General features: G+C 39.6%; 1 protein-coding gene across 8 annotated transcripts in view; it reads right to left on the bottom strand.

The window, feature by feature from the left end:
- CARMIL1 (capping protein regulator and myosin 1 linker 1) overlaps nucleotides 1-23,132 on the bottom strand; it is a 269,902-nt gene that overhangs the window by 174,086 nt on the left and 72,684 nt on the right. For all 8 annotated transcript variants that reach the window (XR_013926627.1, XR_013926628.1, XR_013926629.1 and 5 more), the window contains exons 3-8: nucleotides 12,747-12,797; nucleotides 8,295-8,354; nucleotides 5,960-6,081; nucleotides 3,868-3,965; nucleotides 3,451-3,521; nucleotides 3,241-3,314 (exon numbers count right to left, since the gene is read on the bottom strand). Coding sequence is in view for 5 of the 8 variants with exons in the window: in XM_080378536.1 (XP_080234662.1) it covers nucleotides 3,241-3,314; nucleotides 3,451-3,521; nucleotides 3,868-3,965; nucleotides 5,960-6,081; nucleotides 8,295-8,354; nucleotides 12,747-12,797 (476 nt within the window). In the remaining 3 variants the exon portion in view is untranslated. The remainder of the gene's footprint in view (nucleotides 1-3,240; nucleotides 3,315-3,450; nucleotides 3,522-3,867; nucleotides 3,966-5,959; nucleotides 6,082-8,294; nucleotides 8,355-12,746; nucleotides 12,798-23,132) is intronic.

The raw sequence follows: 23,132 nt of genomic DNA, 5'->3' as shown, positions 1-23,132 counted from the left end.
CCCAGTTCCTCCAAAGGATCAGAGGGACAATGATTAGGGATCGCTAGCTGCAAGTGTTTACACTACCAGAGAGCTGGTAAGCCAGCTCCGAGGGCTGTCAAGAGCTCAGTAACTTCTGGGCAGGAGAGTGGCTGCAGGCAGAACTTGCCTGAGGCCATCCCCTTCTCACCTTCCCTCCCCAGGCCTGGGAGGGAAACAGCTGGAGGACAGCGGGTGCTCAAGCGTGGCTGGGAAAACCATCGCACTTTCAAGAAGTTAAAGGCACGTTGCTGCAGCAGGACAGGAGTATTTTAAAACAGATCAACCCAGCTGATTTGCATATCCTCATCTTTAAATAGTTTAGTCTTCTGCAGTATCCAAGAGGCCCGTTTGCTCAAACCCGAGACGAGCACAGACATTGGCGCCCATCAGTAACACCAACTGCTAACCGCCCCCTGCACCCCACCTGCCTGAACAGCGGCACACCTGCCTCTACCGCAGGAGCCTTACTGTATAGAAACTCTGCTTTATCGGATTCTACCATCCAATTTTAAGAAGAAACTATATAATTTAGTCTTTTTTTTCATTTTGTTCAAATTTTTGAGAGTGCTCCTGACCAGTGAGGGTCCTTTAGGAATTTACCTCTACCTCCTTGCACTTGTCATTGAGTTTTCCTTTCTAAAATTATATACTGCTTTATTCACTTTATTCCATTAAATTCTAGATGCTGTACCATGAATTATCTGAATTCTTTTACAGTACAGTATGAAAGAACACAAACGACCATTTCCAAAAGCAGGGCCTTCTCATAATTTTCCCTCATTGAGTTATACAGAGTTGGTTTGTTTACTAAATTACTATCCAGGAGAAAAAAAAAAAGGAAAAAAAAAAGATTTACAAAATGCGAGTCTGTGCCATCTTAAAATGAAAACAGATTCTGTTCTTCTGGAATGCAGAAAATTTGTCCAAGCTTCAACAACATTCAAGCTTATCTAATGTCTTCATGTTTTTTCAACATCTCTGTCCTCCACTGTATTTAAGATGGCAAGAAATCTAAACGGCACAAAGCAAAAAAAATCTAACCAATCACACTTTGACAATTTTCTGAATTTCCAAATATGCTAAAACATATGCTACACAGATGAAAATCATGCTACTGCATTAAATAAGCCCTGTTCACTTGCAGTCTTTTTTTGTTGTCTTAAACAATTATATGGTTCACAGCACAATATAACTTCAGATAAAACCTCAGAAGTGATGCTCCCATGTGACAAGCCACGCTATGCACTCTAAGTGACAGGCGCTCTGGGAACTTAAATTAATCTATAATTTATGCCATTTTATGCTGACCTCTAACAGAAATGCTTTACTAGGAAAACCACATATTGTTTATTTTTGCAATGCACAGCCCCTGTATCTAGAGAACTGGTATATCCAGCCTACTTTGGTTCAGAGCTTCTCCAGAACATCAAGTGTATCATTTCAGCAATCCCAAAAATTAGGTGGACAAGATATGTAGCAGTCTTTCAAAATCCAAGCATGATAGCATATTGTTAAATTTATAGCATTCTCACTGTGCTAAATATATCACAAAACATTCTCATACAGTCTTCAATTGACTGGGATCTCAGATCCTAATTCATATTTTTAATGATTAACATAAGGCTTTGGCTTCCTAAAAAATTTAGTTTTCTTGAAATTTCAACCCAAAATCTTTTTGTCAGTTCAGTCTAACACGTAGAAATGCTCATCACAAGATGGATTCCACATGTAAATGGCTTCAAAATTGTTTTGAATCTTTGGACTTACACAGTCATGAGACATTTAATAAAGACTTTTATTAACAACACAAATATATGTCCTCAGTGGTGTCAATTTTGTAAGGTATACTGCTACAAAAAGCTTTTGTGAAGCAACAAACCCATTATTCCGTTTTCCAAAAATCAACTCATTTGAACAGGCTGTGATATTCTAAATACTTAAAACACTTCTATCCACTCTTTCCTAGCGAGTAATATTTTTCACTCCCAATAAATTGTTCAAACATTTAATTTCTGTTGAAGCTGAGTATCTGTAAGTCACTTTCTCAAGAATGCCCCATGGTCTTCTCAGCAAAATGTTTAAAGCATCCTTATGTTCTTGTCCCACATTTACTTGTGCTCAACAGTATTCACTTCCTTATCTCCTCTCACCAAGGCTTAACCAAAACCAACCAGTCTTTGGCTACATCTGTCATGCACTAGTTGCAGCCCTGTAGTCTTGTTCAAGTTACACCTGAATTACTCAATGCAGGTACAGCTTAATAGCTTTGCCATGGGATTCAGTGCAGATCATGAAAGTCCATCACAGAAGCTGAGTAAGTATTTGAGTGGAGTTTTTTGAGTTTACATACTAGATAGCTTAAAGCTGCAAAGACTGCAATGACAAAATACTTCTATTTGCCCATCTCCATGTTCAGCCTTCCTGATACAGTATTTTAACACTGTACCTCTGACAGATTCTTAATTCTTCCATTGGACTTTCCCAAATAAACAAATCCTTCTCTGTCTTATTTACAGTTTCTTAAATTGATCATTTTCCTTGTATAATGATGGACTTTAGTTAAGAGTCCCACTTCCACCTACTTAAATATCTTCAGATTCAACTTTCTTAGAATCCAGTTTTCTCAGCCAGCTAAATTCAGTAAACCAAACACAACACTTAGTTTAGTCTCAGTATCTCATAGTAAAATTATTCTCAGATAATTCCTTTCTGGAAGTACCCATTTTTTACAGGATCTGTTGTAAGTGGAGAAACTACTGGCTGGGATTCAGATGAACAACTTCTACTAACTTTCTAACAACAATAATTTCCTTTACTGCGTACACCATGAGAAAAAGATTCTGCATGAGTAAAGACTGCATAATTTCCTTTTTTGCTTTGCCAACCATATGCGGTTGCATGTTTTCTCTGCTGAATTTGATCTCTTATATCCACCATCACAGGAAAAATATCTATCTGCTATTTGGAGTGCTTCCAATAGCAAAATATATTTATCTTCTCAGGCTCCTCAATGAAATGTGGTCTCTGTGGGGCCTTTTGTGCAAAACCAGCAGCTTTGTGCCAAAAACTAGATCCACTACAGATGGTCGTTTCAGAGGTCTACACATTCAAGTAATAGCTATGGGACCATCCCACTTCAGGAACAGCAGGCCAACCCTATTGCGAGGGGAAACAAGGAAAGTTTGAAAAATGTTAGTGTGATTACTGCATATTGTTTACCTGTGGTCAAGGTGACTGAAGTCTTGCAAATTCAGCTCTCTGGTATCTTGTGTCAGATATATTGTATCAACATCCTGTTAAAAATACATAACAAACTACATCTTTACAGAACTGTTTGGTGTTTTTTTCCCCCCAAGTGCTATGATTTACCTGTTCTTTCATCATTTGTACAGTTAGCTGACAAGAGCTCAGAACAAGACATGTACTTACCCACTGTACTTCTTCTCTATAGGGAAATCCCAGCCAATCACAAACACAGGCATACATCTGTGAAAAGCCTCCTAAAAACAACCCAAGGGAATATTTAACATAACAGTAAAACAAACAAACATCTAAAAATACTTTAATACTTATACTTAAAGATCCAGTCTTTCAAACTCACTCCCTCTTTCTCTCAGAACGGTGTCCATTGTACTGTTGAAACAAACTGAGGCTATCCTATCTTTGCCTGGTAGGCTGCAAGAAAGCTTAATATAGTGCCTTCACCTACCAATCAGAAGTCTGCTCCATACTAATTACACCTTACAACTAATTACACCTTTACAAGCTTCTGCCAGAAATAGAATTAAACTTCCTGACGTTGCATTTCCAGGCTTTTTATATTTGAGCCTTTAAATTCATACTTACCACAAGGTCCAAGTTCTGCCACTGTCTGACTGTCCCACAGGGCCTGGAGATTAGCCAGTCTTTCTGAAGGCTCCATAGTTACTTTTTTCAGAATCCTCCTAGAGGCAAAGGGAGGAAAAAAAAAAGAAATCATTCATGATTTTGAAAGTATTTTTAAACTCATAATTCATCTTTATTTCAGGTATAATTTTAAATGAGTGCATAGAACAATACAACTTTAATATTAATCTTTAATACAATTAACTTCTCTACCTAAAAGTCACACATGTCATGATGCAGCCCAGTAGCAGTAACATTTATTTTTCTTTCTAATGATTAACCCTATAACTACTGGAGCAACTCAGCCAGTCTGTGGACAAGATCACTGAAGCTAAGGAGACTTGTGGCCCTCATCTAACACAAGGACATCCAAAATAGGGAGAGATATGCTATTATTGGTTACCCTGAAACCACTGCTGTTTATACATTGCTTTTATGCAGTAAAAGCACTATGGTGCAAAGAGCCACAGAGCATGCTGAGTAGCTACATGCGACCTCTAGGCTGTACTCTAGACACCCAGCTCCAGTCTGTAATTTGATAGTTTTCTTCCTCCCCCAGAAAGAAACACAATCCCTTCCTGCCCTTTAAGAAATGAAATCATCTGTTCTTCTGAATGACAAGACTGCTTCATAAACTGCAGAATTCCATAAAACAGCACAGAAGAATTAATAAGAGATATTAACAGGAGAAACTTCTTCCCCCCCTTCTTGCCTATTCTGGTCACATCATCCACACAAATCCCCAATATCTTCATTTTGGAGAGCTGTGCCATCTGATAAAAGAGCAAGATTTCTTTTCTGGGAAGCAAGGACTCCATACCGCTACCAAAAATGCTCCAGCAACGTTCTCAAGAAAGCCCAGAGAAAAAATGTATAGAGCTCAAGGCCTTCACAGACACCCAAGAAGAACATGCATGAGCCTTGCAACCCTCTTCACTCTACTCTTTCTGCCTGCATTTCTCATATCATTACTGATGTTTTATGTCAAATCTGCTCATAAATATTCACTTGTATGCATGCTTTTTGAAGGAAGAGCTCAATCTCCATTAAAGGCAGTTAGTAATACTGCCACAGAGTAAAACTGAGAGTAAAAATAAAAAAAGAAACTGCCACCCAGCATTTATGAACTTATTTCCTACTCCACCTACAGGAAAGGTGAATAATGAAGACTTGTACCCAAAATAAACCATACAAATTTAGGCTGACAATTCATATCTAATGTCTGTTATGAAAGTTCACTTATAAAAATCAACATGTCCAGGAAAACTCTTTTGCACAGTCCATTTTCTCTAATGTTGCTGAAAAACCAGGAACTGAAAAGCACAATAGTAGAGCTGCCTGATCCGATCGAGAGTAATGAAGATGAGGCAAGGACAGAGAGAAGAAAGAAAATAAAATGAAGAAAAACTACTCAGAGGCACAAATACAAGAGAAAACCAAAAGGCAGGAACAATGAATAAAGAAGCAGTGCAATAAAGCTAGAAAGGGAGACACATGATCCAAGGAGCCATTTAAACCATGGGAAGTATATAACAAGACAGCCCAGAGCTCAGTTTTGAAGAACAAGACTCCCAAGCACGTGCATCATTTCACAAACGCTGAAAGTGAACACAACTTTTCCCTTCTCTCCCAACTCAGATTTTACTTCAGGATGGGGTGTGTGTGTGTGTGTGTGTGGCGAGTAATGGGACAGGACACAGAACAAAACAAAACAAAAAAGGAGTAAATAACAATAAACCCCAGAATCTAAGCTATATTTGAAGTTGGAAAGGCAACAAGGCAAAATTAAAAGTTAAGACTCCAAATGCCTGCATCGCCCTTCAAAACAAAAGATTCTTGCAACCCTACAGACCACGCATAGTCTACCTGTGCTCTGCCCCGCCTCCTGGTTCTGCCATACACCTGGACAAGCTCAATGCTTGCCTCAAAGTGTTTCTCATATCCTCAGTGCATTTCTGAGGTCAGGGTGGGGAGACAAGTGGACAAGAAGTGGTGGCTTGTCACCATTTCTGCACAATCTATAACCATTAGAGGTGCCCTAAAAGACACTTACACTGGTGAGAGTCCAGGGAATATCTTCCTGAGGCAGGTCCCAATGTGCGCCAGCACCTCGTTCACATCCTCCGAGGACGCCATCTTCATGGAGATGCTGCATTTCTCAGTTTCCATAATCAACTATAAATAAGATGGCATGAGGGCAAGAACTGGGTATCATATAATTCATGTCCATTTAAAAAGGAGAGCACACTGAATGCCAGCTGAATGCTTTGCATGCTGGTAGGATTCTGTTATTCTTTAAGACATGACACAGCAATGCTCCCAAGTAAAGTTTTTGAAAGTTGTTCTTGAATATAGAAGACCCCCGTACTCAAACTTTGCTTTTCCTAATGGTGCCCTGCTTCCCACAGGAATAAAATTTTCAAAGGATCCTGACCTCAGCTGACGCTTTGAAAACCAAGAACTTTTCACAGCATTGTCCTCTTTTGAAACACGTCCCAGAACACCAAGAGAAGTGAGCGCAGTCTGACAGGAAACTATTGAACAAGCAGGGCCTGCTTCCTCCAGCAAAAAGTAAAAGTCTTTAATGGCTCTGATCCTCTAGAAAAGCTCTAATGCTTTGATCTATAACATTTAAGAAAATGTTACATTAATATTTTGTCTCAGTTCAGATGAAGCAGCAACTCGGCTAACATATCTGTCCTGCTGTCTGGTAGATATGGGCTTCAGTGAGGGGGTGGGAAATAAAGCCTTTTGCAACCCATGTCTGTTTACATATTGAATGTTCAGAAACAAACCAGATTACAGTATGACTGACAGATCAGGTCTGCTGCTGCTTTTGGCTGCACCACAGTAAGCAATGTATTCTCCAGTGTGAATATTTAGCACAGTCCAAGTCATGAAATCTTTTAGATGAGGAGCTGTGCATACACAGTAAAAAGGTAGTATTAGGAATAAATAAGAAGCACAGACAGATAGTAAAAGAGGGGACACTGCATAGTATCCTACAGAAGATCATTTTTTATTGAAACTGGTTCCCAGTTCATGTCTAGGGTTATCATCAGGATAATCCTCAAAGAGGTTATATTATCGCAAAAAGCACACCGGGAGTCTTCACACCTTTTCCCACCAATTCAACTCCTTTCTGAACCTGTTGCCGTGATGAACAAGTGGGCAAGTTACTACTGGTTTTCATCACCATCGATATTAACATTTCCCTACGTAACTCTGTCCATTTGTTCACTTATCTTACAGCGGGAAGCTCTTCACAGCTTTCTGCCAGATGCCTAGCACAAGTCTACGTCCTTCAGGTATCAGATTTAACACTGTTTGCAGGAAAATTGCAACAACACCATTTGCCCCATAAGCAATAATCCAGGATTCTGCCTGCCTTCAGCTGTAAGCCTTACACATTTAAAACACAAATGAATGTGAACATGCAAAACCTTAAAAAATATTTTAGAAAAATGGTATGCTAAGTGAGGCTGCTGAAAATCCCTTGTAAGCCCTGCTACAACAGTGATCGTCTATGCCTCCAGGAATAATTAGCATTAACTAAATGGCATTTTAATACCTTAAATAAATAAAGCCACAAAACCACATAGAATTTACTAAATGTCGCCCCATTAAAATAGTAAGCATCTGGACCTACACCCCCGCCCCACTCCCCCCAGAAGCCTTCAAAAGCCAGATTAAAAAGACAACATGTTAAAAACAATGAGAGATTTTCACAGTTCAAATAAAGTGTCATGCACTCCTATTTTTAAAAACCTCTTTAAAAGCCAAACACACATGAAACACATGAAGACTGATACAATCGAACTGTCAAATCTTGTCAACACGTTCATCTTATGAATTAAAAACGTATTAAAGGCATTCTTCTTTTCAGCACCTTTCTCTTTGACATTCACTTTTTTGAGCATGTAACTTGCTGTCAAATGTATTTTGCGTGGTGCACAGTAACGGCACCAAGAATAGCTGGAAGCAAACCATTTCTGCCTGCAGTGTAAGCAGTAGCTTTTGGCTTCACCATAAAGGTACACACCACAGAAGCCGTTCAGTCTTGTGTGGTGATGATAATACACCAGCCTCCATTGTTTTATCTTCTCTGAGAAAAATACTCACTTACAAGAAAAATGAAAACTTGTACCACATTGAACTAGAAAAAAAAAAAAATCACTTCTTATCATCATCCCACCTGCACGACATGTTGCTAAAATTGATTCTTTAAATTCTTATCATTACTAAGATTTGAAAGCAGCATTAATGTAAGCATGCAAATGTCAGTGTGCTCACTGCATGGGGACACCTGCATATTAGAGTATTATCTCCTTGACTGGAACAGATTTAGCAATGAGTAAACATGTATCTTTTATCTAGAATACACTTACCTGCCCTGGTTTATTGGAAGTTACTCCTTGGATTTCCAAGTAGCTGAAAGTTAGTTCTAACTGTAGTTAAAAAAGAAAATGCCACATTAGTGCAATCATCTTATTTTAAAGAGTACTTACGCTTTTTAATAAGGTTAAGAAAACCTTGAGCAAGGCTACTATTATTATTCTACATCGATTTCTGTAATCAACACTAAGTATTTGTTAGTATCCTATCTGATTGCTTTTTTCAGTGAAAGAACACTTAACATTCACTTGTTACAGGTTCAAATGGTTATTAGAAGTTACAGGAATACCACGTTGGACCCTTTGCTATAAGCATATAAGCTTATAATAAAGTTTTTAACAAAATTTTACTATAAAAGCATTGTTTATACAACACCTTACTGATACGTACTCTTGTGACTGAATAACCATTAATTACAATATTTACAGCATCACAATTATTCTTTCATCAGTTACACTGATCACAGATGTGAAAAATTTTACTGCACAGAAGCTGAAGGGACATGCACACACAAACTTTTATAGATACATATATAAATAAAAATACCATATATAAATAGACATATAGATATATAAATGCTTGAGACTACTTTAGCACGTCTGTAAGTATGAGAGGAAGTCATACATTTGTTTGCCTGAGTGGGTTATCTGGACAATGGGATAGGCAGGGAAGAAGGGTGAATATACTGAACTCAAATGGAAACTTAGAAGAAGGCAGGGAAGTCATCTTCTCCAAGGACAAATCTAGAGCTACAGGGAGTGTGCTAAGATCTGAATTCATGGCTACGGAGACAAACGACTTGACATGTGAGTATGCAGAAAGAAACAAACCTCCTTGACTGAATCATAACTACAGGGCAAGAAATTAGCACCGTCATTTCCTTTTACTTATCATTAAAACCATTGTAACTGAGCAGTCTGTTGGAATTGCAGTTTCCTGTACTTTATCTTATCCTAGGTTCACAGTCAGGTGCTCCCAGGCTAACTGGCAAACACCATAATACTCTATTTCTGTATTTGTGGTAATTTGTTTTAAAAGACAGCCCTGAACAACTCTTGAGGTGCTCAGAACCCAGATGCAGCTCTCAAGTCTCTCTGCAAAGGCTGCAACAGCACATTGGGAAGTCGGGATGGAGGTACCACTTTCCAGCCATAAGAACCAGCTAAAAGTTTTTCAGAAAGTAGCAAGATAGTAGGGAATGCTCCTAAACACCAAGATCTCACTGCCAAATCTGTAAGTAGGCCTGAACATTGTTAGCAGAGGATCAAGCTGCCCAAAAAACTCTGATTAAAATAGTTATGATTTAGAATGCACTAAAATTTAGAGGTGTTTAATGAAAAAGATGACCTTTTTTAAGCATTTAGCTACATTAGCCACTCACAGCTGCAGAGATTGAAGATGTTATTACTGTCTGTTTGTTCTTTGTTTCCTATTTTCTGAATCTTTTTCCCTTCAGTTGCCCCTCATGATTTGAAAGCATCAGAAGATATAAGCACTCCTCAGCTATATCTGTGCAAAGTTCACCTACCACCAAAGGCCTAACTTAGTGACCAAATTTTAGTTTTTGAGGAGTCTTCATGTGCTTCATTTCACTTATTCTGCTGTAGGGGCAGCATCCACAGCTAACAGGCAGTTTCAGACCACAGGGGTGCCATCACATCTGCTTACGAAGTGAGTGTGCAGAGGGAACAGGGGCAGAAGAAGCAGAATCAGCACAAGCATCTTCCCAGTCCTACACCGACACCTTGCATTTTTCCAAAGGCAAGATGTTCACTTCTCTTCAGGCCTCTTCAGTGCCTAATTTCTAAACTAAGACTGGCAATCTTTTGTGATGACAGGGCATGTCCTCAGGCCAGAAAGAAAGAAAAAAATATATATATATACACATAGAAGCTTTTGGTTTGGGCTACTGCAATAAGCTAGACTGCATGCATAGAAGTGAAAGGCTCTTTTTCTCCAGTGCTAGTCAAATTAAACATATGAGACTAGCTAACATTTGCTTACCCAAATCACAATAAAATTTTAGGAAAAATTTCTGTGACCAAAATCCTTCCTTTTTGGTAAATTATCTACCTACCAGATTAGCAAAAGCAGAACCTTCAAAGTACTGTACATGTGCAAACATATATATATACATATATATATATGTACACATCATCAAAAATTCTTTTTTACTCCTGATAAAAGTTTACACAGATCCAGAGTCAAGAATCCAATCCGCAAAAGTCAACTTGACTGGAATTAACAAATACCAGGAAACGTGGCAATATCTCCATAGTTACCTTTGGTTCATTCTTCTACTTAAAAACATGGATTTTTACAGTCCTTGATTTTCAGCAAAAATATAGCACATGTTCTAAACATCATCTACCTCAAACTATGAAATAATTTTTTTAAAGTTTTAAAAAGCATAACCTAATTTATGACACGAAATTATGTTTTTTAAAAATCCTCTTAAAAGGCTACGAGTGCCTCTCATTTAGGGACCCTTCAGTTACCAAGACAGTTAATTTCACAGTCCCTATTTTTTCAATCAAAACCTAATGAAAACTGGCACTAGAAATATGATCACAAACCTGAATTACCCTCCCACAAATATTTCATACACTTATCTGTGGGCTTGATGACACATCCAACATTTACTAATGTTGTAAGTACATTTTATACAGACTGTAGCAAGAATGAGTAGGCTTTCAGTACTGCCCTTCCTATCAAACCGTCTACATTAGCGGATATGAACTGATTGGACCTGCGTGTAAAGTTAGGTGCTGGCCACTGTAATATCCTTGCTCTAAGGATAATCAAGTGAATTGATGTTTTAGTTAATCAACCTTCACTCCTTTTAACTTTGATTCTTGTTCAGCAGATACATCTCAACAGCACTGTTTAAGGAAAAGTGAAGTTTGAAATTAGACGTTGTAGTAACAGTCACTCAGAACTGGCCATCTCTCAGCATACTCAGTGTTATGAAAGGTCACTGGAAGAATAAAGTGTCTGCTGCATGTTCTCAGCTGTCTTGCTTATGGCATGCCAGTAATATGGAAGTTCTTGGGCTTAGCTTTTGAAAATACGACAGTTTAGAAAATTCAGTAAGTTTCACTAAACCTGCTAGAAAAGAAAGGCACTTTCAACCAACCTAATAATTGTTCAGATATACAAAGTTTAATTTTGACATAAATCATGAGCAGTTTCTGCTGATAAGCTTTCTTTTATTTGTTAGCACTAAACTCACACTTTTGTAGTACAGATTCCCATGAAAACAGAAACAAGGTTTTCAACTATGTAATCTATTCAATAAAAGGAATTTCGAAAGGTATCTTTAATGCTAAATTAGAAGTACAGCTATTCTTTAGTACTCCAAACCCTAGCCTTCAAGAGCTTTTTGATGAATTACAATGCCTTTGCTATTATTTAACAAGATCACCATCACTACCTGTCCATCATACTGCCACTGAACTGATGTCTAAGCTGTTCATCAACTGGCTTTATGTTTCCATGGAACCAGTCATCAAATTCTGTCTTAAAAAACCCTGGCTGAAAACTGCAGCAATCCAAAATCCAACAGACAGCCAACAGGAGACATCTGTGCTGCAGGGACAGGGTGATTTGCTGAGGGAAGTAAATTTCAGCAGAAATTCAAGCTAGAGTCATCCTACCGGTCAAGTCAACATCTTCAAATCATAGGTAAGGATGGTCACATTTACCAGTGACCATACCTGAAAATCTGGTTATTCCATTTATCAATCCTTTGTTTTCTATAAAACATATATACACAGACACACACACACTTAGATACCCACACTTAAAACACAATAAAATAGAACATATGCCAAATTCCTATTCACTGAGTCCAAGCTGGACAAGAGATGTTCTTCCACATCAGTCATTTTCATTCACATGGAAATTATCTTTCTCTGCTACAACAATCATTACGAATTGTCACAGGAATAGAAGAATAATTCACCAGCTTAGGCAAGGCAGGTCAGCAAGATGCTTTTCAAAATGAACCACAGAAATCATCAGTAAAAAGCAGAGTTTAATAAAGCTCAACATTATTTGTGTCTCCAAATCAGATATATTCCTGTTTGACACTACAAACACGAGAGGGAATAATGCCATTAGCTTGTTCGGATATAAACTGTCCCACTACAAAGATCATCAGGCTCATATCACAGCTCTTCAAGTTAGTATTTCCAACATAATTCTTCACCCACCTGCATTTCTAGAAGTTAAAATCCATCTGAAATGGTAATTATATATTCTGACAAATTATTTAAGACAGACACTAATGGAAGCATCGTTTTATCTCAACACCACCAAACATACCATTCCTCAGTTGTTATTATTTTTTAAACAGATGCGTAACTATAATTAAAATATGCTAAGTTTATGCAACTTACATTTCTATCTAAAAAAACAGTATTTATAGAAACACAGTGATTTACCTTGCTGGGAATCCGAGATGTTAAAAGAAACGCCCGACATGATGCCAACACCTATTGGGAAAAAACAAGAAAAGAATAGAATTTGTAAGAAATTTTTAATTTATCAGGAGTATTATTGAAGCTTCTTTTCCATGAAAGTCTTGAAACCAGAGGGAAAAGACCTCTAGCAGAGTGAGTGTTGATTCCCTTTGCTGTCATACACGGAAGGAAGGGGAACTGGGCTCAGATCCAGTAGAGCACGGTGATGAGACTGCTGCAATCTGATCAACTGTAAGCTAGTTAGTTCAGCATCAAACTCAGAAATTTATTTGCTCAATCTCTCAAGAACGTTTAATACGACTCTTAGTGACATTTTAAAAAGTGGCAAGGATAAGAAGCCCTACCAGGAACATATGATATACTTAAATGTAACAAAAATACGCAAGACAAGCATGTTATTAGTAATACCAGACCATAAGCAAACATTTTTTTTTGGACATACTCAGTGTATTTCTAGAGTAATAATACAAAGATTTCTCATTGACAACACCTGTATTTCTTCTCCAGCAAGGACAATGGAAAAATGCAATTAGATAAGCGAGACCAGTGACTGGTGAGAAAGCACAATGAAACAAGTATTTCAGAAGTTACTACCAATCAAAATGTAACGATATATAAAAGTTACACTCCAATCTCCAGTAGCACATCCCACTCACAGATTTTACGCTTTGCAAAAGGGATGACTCATTTTGCAAAACTAAAGTATTGCTTTTTGATCTATCTGCCTACAGAATTAGCTGCATCTTTTTCCAGACAAAAAACTGAAATGAACTTAAATTGAACATCTGGATCAAAACGCCATAGCACATGCAAAGCTTTTCACACAGCTGGGACCTTCTGAACCCAGTTCTGCTTGGCAGGTATCTATCTCCAGGTGAGCAGGTTGACACAAAACGTGTTCCTCATTCAGAGAGGGAGAACAAGCCTGAGAAGGTAGCCCAGCATCCAGCTTTGAACGCTGTTCAAACACTTTGGAGATTGGATTTCAGCTTTAGTACCTCAGCTGAACCACATCTTGCTAAAACCTAAGAGTACAAATGCTGTACTAGTGTTGGGTATCAGCAGACTATTTCAGGGTTGATGTGACCAGACCCGGTGCTCCGATTATCACTGATGCAGAGCCAGACAATTGTGGAACAGTAACCACTGCCTCCTGGAAGGCTCACCTCTTCACTGAGGCCCATTACGCTAACTGGCACACCACTGCTGCCACTTGGCTGGCATGTCCAGGCCGCGTCAGACAGACCTGCCTGGTCCCCTTGCACTCATGCCTGGGGGAGAAACAGCCTCTCCTGCTCTCCTCCCAGCTGTGCCTATCACAAGTATGTCTTCCACAATCCAGCATGCAGAGAAAAGGGAAGGGGCAGCCCATGGGCTTTTACCACTGCACAAACAGCTTCCCCAGCCTGACAGCAGCTCTCTGGTACAGTGATAAAACCTTGAATCTTTCCCCTCCCTCACCCACCTCCTCAGGGCAGACATCCACCGTAGGTGCGCATCAGTCTCCCGGGAGCCTCTGGGGAAGATCACACCCCATGCACTCACAAGAAAAGCTTTATCATCAGTAAGAGTGCCCCTCTTAGCCATCATCACACCCACAAACAAGCTGCCCAGCTCTGAAGAGGGATAGGTGGTCAGGCAGTCTCCCTGCACCAGCACCACCTGCAAAATACCTCCAGAGCAGCTGCAGCAGCTTGTCCTGACCTGCTTCTGGTCACCACATCTCAGGTGCAGAAGTGAGACAGTCAGGGGAAAGGACAGCTTTTGAACAGCTGTTTTCTGTGTTTCCCTTCTAGGTAGTGGCCTACAACATTAGAGATCAGTGCTCGTGCGCACACCACGGTGGGACAGCTGGTTACAGGAAAATCAGGTCATGGTCCTGTTACAAAACATTTGCCTGCATATACAGGTTCAAGCTACCTTATGAGCATTGACAGGGTCCCTCTGACATGATTACAGTACAAACGAGGAGTCCAAATAACAAAGTTAAATGCAATCCAGGTAACCAGAAGGCTGTAACACAATTACATTGGGAAAAAATGTTCCAACAGAGCACATGTCAGTGTATATTCTCATGGTAGATATACCAAAGCTCCCAGAGTGATATTGCTAAAACCAATGAAGTATCCACTTACCTTAAGAAGATGCATTTACATACAAAGGAGAGGACTGTCGTAAAATGATACTCCCCACTCAGCTGGGAAAGAAACTACTCTTGAGCAATAGAATGGTACAAAAAAGCCTGAGCCCTCTAATCCAGTAACGCTGAGGTTTCTACAGTTTTCACAATTAAGACTGTCACAAACAAGTAAGAGTTTGATTTTTACATAAAGTCAACTGAAGACAAGGTCAACTATTACTGCAAAATTAATGTCCCATCTTGACAACAGCAGGACCAGATTTTTTTTTTTTTTTTTTTTTTTTACAACAGCAGAATCAGCCAAGAGGAGGCTTGTCATTTATCACAGTTGTAGCTGCTAAAATTCATGAGTATGCATCATGACCTTTGACAGGATCAGCTTTAGTTTACTGCTGATACATTTTTTTAAATCTTTTCAAAATTTTTTGTGACACCCACTTTTTAACATTGCCATTTCTGTTCACGTTTAGCAACACAGTAGCCTCTAACCCAATCAACTTGAGATTTGTTGGATAAGCTGTGAAACATGAACAGTTTTCAGTGACCTCCTCCTCCTCCAGTTGCAGTACCTAAAAACAAATAATGGCTATTAAGATACCTGTTCACTTGTGTCTGTCAGTAGGATTCTGTATGGTTGTTAGTACTTGCTAGGGTAACAGAACAACTATTACAGACTACTTAAAACAACGTATCACACTGTTCCTTCTCTTGCAAAATATGCTGGTGCCAAAGGCGGAGGCATCGGAGATGTTTTCACACTGACAGTTCAAGTCCCCTTTCAAGCACAGAGCTATTTTTGTGAAGGAAGTCCCAGGTCTCTATCCATTCCTCTGACATGAATAACGATTATGTGCTTAATTGCATAATTGTCTAAGTCTTTCAGAAGTATCCAGGAATGCTGGGTTTTATAAACAGACAGATTCTAGATTTCCTGGAGTTTTTCATTTCTTCATACAAAGAAACTAAAAAGCAGAAGTAGCCACCAGTTCCTCCACAGCAGTTCTCAAATATCTTACAAAGAAGATTCTGCCACTGTTATACTTATTTTCCACCCAGAGAACCTTGAGTACAGCAGGAGAAGTGTCATGGTCAAAGTCACTTTGAAAACCAAAGACTCAGAGGAACAAACCCCTATTCCAGGGAGGACTCCGAACAAAGTGCTCCCTCATTTACAACCCATCAGGAATGTCAGCTGGGCACAGTGTATAACCTATCTTGTCTTCTGATAGGATATGATCACTTGTTCAGCCCAATGAGTTGCAGCCCCATTCCTCCATAACCATTTGGTTTGGTTACACAGAGTATTCAATCATTAATAAAGCTAAAAGAGCCCATCAAAAGATAAGCACACGCAGGGTAGAGAGACTCGGGAGCAGATTCATGCTTTAACACACCTGTAAGCCAAAAGATTTGCAAGTGACTGTTGTGAAGGCAGCAAGCACATCCAGGCAAATTTTCTACAGGGTACATAACCTAGCTACTGCTCCATGGAGGGGGCAATAAAAAAGAATTACATTTAGTTTACAGTAGCTTCAGTCTGTCTTCCTACTCTGCCTTTTTCCAAGCATAAAATAGGATTATCATTTGAATGTTAAATGACTCTTAATCACACACAGATACCAGAGTTGACGATTTCTTGATGTTTTTATCACTCCAAATTCTGTAATGCTCCCTACACTGCTCACCATGTACATGAAACAAATTAAAATTTGGAAATTAATTTGGAAACATTCATCAAAAACATATCCTGCAAATTACTTCTCCAGAGACTCATGGCCTACAAGGTCATCTTCTACTTACCAAAATAAATAATCTGTTTTAGTAAATAAAATTAATTTTAACACAGATCCTCAGCAAGTATACCAACAAAACATAAACATACAGATGCATTTCATGATTTCTTGTCAAATCCTAGCCTTATTACACATTTTAGCCCTGTAAGTTAAATTAACAGGGCTGCACTGGGTTAACCCAGGCATCCTACCTGGCAGTCAGACTTAGGAAGATTAATAGAACAACACAGCTCTGTGCTAAGTGCATGCATTTTTCCAGACAGACCACAGAAACTGAAGCCACTTTATTTATATTTAAAGAGGTTTCAAATTCACAAGCAAATGAAACAAATCTTTTTAATAAAATCACTACTACTCTTTTTAAAATGCCCAGGAATAGAGGTCTGGAAAATACAGTAAGCGTACACAGCTTCAGGATTAAATATAAAACAAAACACCTCAGCACTTCATGGGCCCCAGAAAGCTGCATGATGCTCACTCCACTCACTAGCACAGATCTTTTAAAAATTCCCTCTGCTGAAATCTCAAAAAAAAATTATGGCTTTTTTTTTTTTTTTTCCCCCTCTTGCTGGAAACTGATGTACACAGGTATTAAGGAAAAAAAAAAGCTTAGTACTTTTTTGGTCAACCTGCAAAATATTGTAGGTTTACTTCTCTAAACTATACTCTCTGATCCTTTCTTTCCACACCATAGTTTCTTTCCCCCCCCCGCATTTGCCATTTTGTCAGCCTCAAAACTGCTCCAGTCTCTTCCATTATACTTTAGAGAAGAAGCATTTGTGACAGGTTTTCTTCTTTAGATATGCATAATTTTGAGAATCCCTTGAAGTCCAGAAGACAGTTGCTTTTTCTTATATACCTCTTAGCTATACCGTCCCTATTTTTATCATTATTCATTACCATTATTATCCCAAATATCATCATTATTTTTAAAGTTTCCACACTTACTAGTTGTTTTAGGATTTCTATCATAAGCTTTCTATTACTACTACTGATTCAGTATCTAGTGCACACATAATAACATGAGGCAAAGTAGCACCACTAATACAGTTGGGAGTTTTTGTTAGAACACGGATATGGATGAATCAATACAAGTTAGAGCATCCAGTGTCTCTAAGTCCCTATAGAATCAATCATTCATTTCCTGGGTTGCAAGCCTGATGTTGTAAATGCTCCATGTTGAAGCAACTGAAGTTCGATTAGATAAAGGGCCCCTTTCAGCGCCATGCTAGAGATAGTAGAGCTGGGTTTGAGTGAGGCAGTCTCCCTGAAAGCATTGAGCCTCCCTAAACAAAAAGGGTAGCTGACATCTTGCAGGTCTTTTTGGAGTGCTAATTAACTCGGGCACCACACAAACATATATGCTGCTTCCAAAACGGTGGCATCACTTGGCATATGGTGGGTTTCTCTGCAGAGCACTGACAGCAGCAAAGCATACCAGTTCAGCTCTAACCTAAGGGCTCACAGCATCACCACCTTTACCCACAGCCCTCTCCGCTGTCTGAGGTTGAATTTGACCCTGATGATTTGGTCTTAGCTACTTTCAAAGTGTTACCTATGTTCAAACCACTGGCAAACCTTATTCACTCCTGTTACAAATGCCTACTTATATATCCACTGACACTAAGGCAGTCTTTTGTAGCTGGGGAAGATCCTTCAGTAAAGGATTAGAGCAATTCAGTTCTTGGCATTCATCACAAAACCCAGAGTTTCTCTCTCCCTCAGCTGACCTTAGCCAAACTGAACACATTCCCAGGCTTCCCTAGGTCACCAGTGCCTGTGTGGCCAGCTGAAGACCTACACAAGACATACCCCAGAGCACCAGAGCAGACCCTCAGCAGTAAGAGAAGCTGTTATTTGCATCAGTACGTTTCTCTCCTGCACAAGACGGGGGCAAGCTCTGCAGTGCCAGTAACGACCTCGGCCACCCCCATGAAGAGACTGCTCTGCTGCATGTTTCTCTATGATCATTCCTGAAGTCAACGGCAGCTTTCTCAACAAGGTCACCTTGTGGCAGCCATGGACAAAGAGCCTGCCTGCCGTTGCACTGCATTAGAAAGTCAAGCCTTATCTGTTATGGGCCGCCAATTTCCATATTTTCTGAATGGCAAAGGAAGGTATGGGGCATAGTTTTTCACTGAAGTAAATTTCTTGCAAAAAAAAGTGGGGTCAGATATCAGAACTGCTGGCAATAAATCTGCTGTGTTTAAAGTAAAGAGAAACACCTTTCAAATCGATTTACTGAACAAGTCAGGGGACACCCACAAGATGGCACAATGGAGCGCTTCATTCAAATTTCCCTTCCAGTCTTAAGGTCCTTTTAAAATAAATGCTTATTTAGCTATTGGAGAACTGTTCCAATATCCAAGGCAATTTCTACTTCAGTGGCAAAAATGAACAAGTCCTCCCTGAAACACAGTTAAGAAAAAAGTGTTTTAAAATTGACAAAAACTGAAGCATGGACACACCAAGAGATCTGTCTGAAACAAAAGGGCAAAGTGAAGCGGCGAAGTTTGAAAGAAAAGCTTGGAGTATGCAGTTGCAGGTTCTGGAGTATAACAAGAAACAACATAGCTTGGAGGTTTATCAGCGAATTAAAACATGATCTCCTGCCTAAACCCAATTTGCTCATTAGCTCCTCCAACAGCTATAACAACACTACCACTGTAACTGTCAGACAGTGTCCTAGCTGTGCAAACTGTGAAGGACACATGAATCAAATTGAGTCTCTTTAACATCTGGAGCATAAATAAATATAAACACTTGCTATAACCCTGTCTGCAACATGCAAATGACCCAGCAATTCCTGTTAAGGTGAGATTTCGGAAGATGCTAAGACAGGGATTCAACATTTGCCAGACACCACCAACAGCAGCAACAGGAGCCATGGGTACCCCAACTGCCAGCCCCTGTCACTTGAAGTAGCTTGTGATGTGGTCACCAGTGGTGCAGACTGGGACTCCTCTAATTCAGAGGCTTTACAGTCAAGAATTCTGCATCATATCCTACCTTCTTCATGAACCGCAGAGCTGCTTGTGGAGGGGCAGCTATCTATTGCATATATAGCCACAAGGCTTCCTTGTTCTTCCAACCAGTCAGTCATGGAGCGTATTTTCATGGTGGTAAGAGAGATGCCAAATACAGAGCGCTTAAGCTGAGGCAACCTCCTGCAGACTGCAAAACTCCCTCGCCATTCCTCTCACCACTGCACAATTCCCAACAACAAAACCCAGAGTACTGTAAAGCACTAACAGAAAACCTAACTAACATGTTATTTACAGGTGCTCCAAGTCACGAAAACAGGAAACAGCAGCAGCATTTCACCAATATAAAGTCCTTCCCATGGCACTGGACCCGGTCCGGGTTGGCACCAGCCTGGACAGAGGACAGCGAGAGTGGTGCAGGCTCAACCAAATATATTCATTTGTAATTCATCAATGAGGCACACATAACCCCAAAGGGGTTTTTCCTTCTCTGTACCTACGTTACACGTAAACAGGTCACTAGCACAGTAGTGTTAATACACCTTTATTTCAGACTTTTTCCCACTTTCGCTCTCCGCTGTATACAGCCACTATACAGATTCACTGCCTCGACAAAGTGCCACAGCAGGATACCTTCCTCATGTACCAGCCTTTCACAATGTTCTAGCCCCCAGTACTCAGTTAAGTACTAAGCTGAAAACACTCCATTGACTTCCAATTCAAAAGGCTCTGGACTCCAGCATTTTTTGTGCAACAATTTTTTTATGCTCTTGCATTATTTTTCTCTATCATCAAACGAGCGTACAGGTACCCTTTAGAAAATCCCTCCCACTACCTATCCCTGGTGTTAATAGTCAGAAACTTCCATACACCTTCCCTCTTCTTCCACAGAACCTCTTTCTGGGTTTATAGACAGTAGGTAAGACTGCACGCATTTTGCTCTGCTGTGTATAATGCTGTTTCTATGCAGAAGCAGCTGAAAATAGATTTTGCTATTGGCAGTGCTTTTATTCTTATCTTCTTTAATTTCATCACTTAGAAATGCCAGATTAAACATTTTGCAGTGTTCCTTGGTGACTGGGTTGCTCTCTTTGTAAGTACGTCACCCACAACCATTTTGCAGAATTTTAAAGACCAGGAAACAAAACAAAAACTTCAGGGACAGAAGAAATGCAATCCATATCCATAATGTAAACATTTTATAAGAAACTCTTCTACAAACATCTGTATTTGCTTTAAGTTATCAACAATTAAATGAAGATCCAACTAGTGAAGTGCGATGCACTTAGCTCCACTTGATATTAAAATAAAAATACATAAGCACAGTAAAACAATTTTCCTTGATACCCACTGCCATAAACTACAGTTTCAATAACATTTACCTTGGACAACCCTGAGAGCTAAGGGCCTGAGAGAGATGTCAGCTTAGTAAATCTGTAGCATTCAGTCTTATTTGTCCTCTCCGTAGCATATATAAATTGAAACACAGAACCAAGTCAATGGCTGGAGAGGTAAAAACCTTTAAGCCAAGGCAGCTCTTTCCCAAAGAAACCACTGTTACAGGTGCAAGACAAAACAGTCTTGCCCATTAAGTCCAGAAGGGATTACTCAAGATCCCTTCAGGAGCCCCACTGCAGTCCTCAGATGCACTCTGATTTCTTTTTCCTCCTTTTGCTTGCCCACAGAACCCTTTCTCCACCTCTCTTACCTGTAAAATACAAAGTACCCACTGAAACTAATACAACTGTGACAGCCACTCCACCCTTAATCACCTGAGGTATGCTGGAACTCTTAATCTTTTTAAATTTTGATATCTTAAGACCATCAATCTTTCAAGAGAGGAACGGTGCTTAAGTGCTGGAACCAGCCACTTGGTTATTTAATCCTTAAAAGCCACCACTATACTCCCAGCCCCCAAACTCAGATTTTTTGTTCTACTGTTTTATGTTTTGTAAGATGATCTCTTTTACAGCTGTTTTATTTCTACTGTATCACATTTCCCCTCTGCTAAAGAAATCTTTTCTTTCAGAGCTTTAAAACATCTTCCAAAACCAGGAAGACGAGAACAAACTACTCCCCTGTCCCTGCACAAGGTGGCAGGGCTGGAAGGGACCTCCCTTTCACTGCCTATTGCCATCCCTGCATGCAACGGGTGGTGAAAGGGAGGTCCTCTCCAGTATGGAGCTTCCTCATAGCTCCCACACTTTAAGTGGTGAGAGCTGAAGATGGCTGAGGCATCCTCTGTTGGCTTACCCAGTGCTCACTGCCCACCCACCCACTTAGCAGATGAGTATCTAGCATCTCCTGCAGAAAACACACAAAAGCTTCTCTGTCAGGCACTTTACTCTTACAGCCAGGGCAGCTACATAACCGAGGTGTCAGCAACATCCTCACTCCCCTGTCATGCAGGTGCATGATGCTGGATGCATTTCTTTCTTATGAAATCTGCACCAGATGATAAATCCCAGCACGAAGTCCCTCCCCCACCCCCGTTCCTAACTCTGTATCTAGCAGGCAGGAAACAGAGGCCAGGCCAGCTTCATGTAGTGACACAGCTGATTGTATCTGGCTTCCCCTTAGAAATTCAAGAATTGCCACATTCCAGGAAAGCAATTTTGCTGCCAACATCCTGCAAAAAAATACTTGCAGTTTCACCCTACTCACAACCATGCATGTTGTCTTGTCTGACTAAGAAGTACAAGCTGCACCCACTGGGCAAAAACCACTAAGTAACCACTGATGGAGGGTTATTAGCCTTTGTGCTGATTTTCAAAAGTCATAGGATGTCATCTATCTAATGCTGTTCATTGTGAGAAATTAATGTGCTCCTGTCCAATATACAACCTATTTGAATACTTTCTGGTTTTGTGAGGATTCTTATTTAAATGTATCACACTAAATACTGCCTGCATTTGACTTGTACAGCTTCTTACACAGTGTATTAAACCTGACAAAACACACATAATAATGAAGTATCCTTATTTATCTGAAAACAATCAAATAGAAGTTAAACTTCAAAAAAAAAGTCAGAAACCATACTAAAACCCAGAAATTTCAATCTACTAAATGCAAAACCAACAAGTATTTCTGCTTTTCAAACTTAGGAGTTAAGTATAACAACGGTTACACTCAGTAGTCAGCTCCTAGCTACACAGAAGACTTCAGGGGTTTGTAAATCACCTTTGCCTTTGAAAAATTGGGGAAAAAAATCAGCTGCTTCCCCAAAAAGCCTTCACAAGATTCTGATGCAAAGGTCTTCTAAGTCAAACCATTTCTCATAACAATTTTGTGGGTGAATTTTGGTTTTGTAAGCATTGAGCCACATGCTTGATGCTTCTTAATCATTGTTCATTTCAGAACACAAGAGCCTCAGAGAAGAGAGGTTTCAAAAGGTTACTTCACTACTGTGAACTTGAACTGACTCAGCTTG

Source organism: Falco punctatus, assembly GCF_963210335.1.
Source record: "Falco punctatus genome assembly, chromosome: 3".
NCBI classification, from domain to species: Eukaryota; Metazoa; Chordata; class Aves; order Falconiformes; family Falconidae; genus Falco; species Falco punctatus.
Note: the sequence above shows the minus strand (reverse complement) of the source record. Positions and strands in the feature narration are given on the sequence as shown.